At 43.6% G+C, this 1,889-nt stretch overlaps 1 protein-coding gene across 1 annotated transcript; it reads right to left on the reverse strand.

Annotated features, from left to right (window-relative positions):
- Positions 1-610: 610 nt before the first annotated feature.
- LOC149832099 (uncharacterized) lies at positions 611-1,395 on the reverse strand. The gene is made up of 2 exons (XM_090013157.1): positions 847-1,395; positions 611-742 (listed from the first exon to the last, which is right to left on the reverse strand). The coding sequence occupies exons 1-2, from the start codon at positions 1,393-1,395 to the stop codon at positions 611-613; spliced, it is 681 nt and encodes a 226-aa protein (XP_089869283.1).
- Positions 1,396-1,889: the final 494 nt, after the last annotated feature.

Raw genomic sequence — 1,889 nt, forward strand, 5'->3', positions numbered from 1 at the left:
AGATGACCTTCCCTTCCCTATAGAGGATTCTGGTGTAGTGTTCAAACAACCAGTCCATACCTAATATGACATCATACTCAGTCATATTGAGTAATACTAAATTAGCAGGTAGGTTGTGATTCCCTAGTATGATCTCTACTTCTGGCATATAGTTCACACATATTTCATTGAGCCCTATGGGGTTGTATACTACTAATTTATGGTTCAGTGATTCTGTGGGATTACTAAGTTATTTTGCAAAATTAACAGATATAAAGGAATGTGAAGCTCCACAATCAAATAATACAAGGGCAGCTTGGCCCGAAACAAGCACGGTACCTTGCACAAGGTCCCCCTTCTCCAGTTGGTCAATTGTAGTGGCATACACACGTCCCGCTACGCGTTGTGGGGCTGCCTGTGGCTGTGGTGGCGGTGCACGATGCTGCTGTCCTCTAGTGCCGCGCCGTGCATCATCGACCTGCTTCTTCCGACACTCCTTAATGTAGTGCCCCATCTTTTCACAGTAGAGACAACCTCCTGTCTCACGGGGACACTACTGTCCGGGGTGAAAGCGGTTGCACTTCTGACACCTTTGATTTTATCCTGGCTTAGGTTTGGTGTCATTCTCATGTCATGGCTTCTTGTTCTGATGGTGGAATCGCCTCCCACAAAACTTCTTCTTGAATTCGGGTTTTTGAACCCCGATTTTATTGTTCTGCGACCTCTGTCCCTCATTCCAGTCATCATCAAGGAGAGTCGCAACCTATGTGTTCAGGACAGACAGGAACAATCCATTACTAAATACTGGTTAACAATATCATTATAAGTTTTACTCAACTTATAACATGAAGGAAAATGGTCTTTTACCTGAATAGACTCATCGATGTTTTTGAGCCCTCGGCTGTATAGACGGTTCCTCAGCCCCGTCTTCAAGCCTCGAGCAAACTTCATTGCCCGATCCTCATCCGATGTATACACATTTGGGCAATAGCGTTCCAAACTGTGGAACTTAGTAATGTAATCGGCGAGGGGCATCTCACCTTGTTGCAGGTCCAAGAACTGTTGCATCTTCTTTGCCCTCTCGTGCTTCAGAAAGTAGGCAGCGTTGAAGACCTCTACGAACTCCGTCCAAGATACAGGACTGTCCTGGAACTTAACTGCCCTGGTGGTTTCCCACCATTTTTCGGCGTGGTCCTTAAGACGATAAGTCTCAAAGTCTAGCCGACGCTCCTCGGGTACCTTCAGTACACAAAAGATGCGTTCAATCTCTCGGATCCAACTCTCAGCGGCCTCCGGATCCGTCTTTCCAGAGAAAGCAGGAGGGTCCATGTCTATGAATTTCTTGTAGGACATAGTCCCACCGTTCGTACTCTTCTCATGGGCCACCTGGTGTAGATTGTCGCCCATCTGCTGCATCGTCGTAGCTTGCTAGCCTACTATCTCAGCCAGGTTATGTAGTGTCTCCATAATGTCGTTGCAGCGGTTTGCTCAAGCCATCTATTTGAGCAACTAAAATCCATTATAACCTTAGCTATAATTTTGTGAAAGGATCGTACATACTTATATGGTTTTTCTCTCTATATTAGAAAAACAATATTCCTACATACTTACAGAGTCATCGCGGTCGCTGAAAGAGCCAAGATCTCAAGTTATTCAGTCCCGCTCTGATACCAAAGCTGTAACGCCCCAACTTTTTTAATTTTTTTTTTTTTAAATAGCGAAAGTGTGAAAACAAGAGTTGGGTGCATTACAGGGTAAAATAGAGAAGTACTAAAAGCATACCATTCATTAATTAAAGCGTTAATGTCATTAATTACATCTCATAACAGAAATATAAATCTACTAATCAGAGTTCAAACATAAAAATACTGAATTAAATGAGATCTCTTGGCTATATCCATAACGACACC

Source organism: Nuphar pumila, chromosome 7 (assembly GCF_984573655.1).
Source record: "Nuphar pumila chromosome 7, dmNupPumi1.hap1.1, whole genome shotgun sequence".
Classification (NCBI taxonomy): domain Eukaryota; kingdom Viridiplantae; phylum Streptophyta; class Magnoliopsida; order Nymphaeales; family Nymphaeaceae; genus Nuphar; species Nuphar pumila.

Bases quoted from the DNA above. Each gene is read 5' to 3' on its own strand.
- LOC149832099 (XM_090013157.1), bottom strand. From the start codon at position 1,395: ATGCAGCAGATGGGCGACAATCTACACCAGGTGGCCCATGAGAAGAGT. The intron at 743-846 runs GTAAAAGACCAT...CTGAACACATAG, and splicing joins ACATCGATGAGTCTATTCAG to GTTGCGACTCTCCTTGATGA.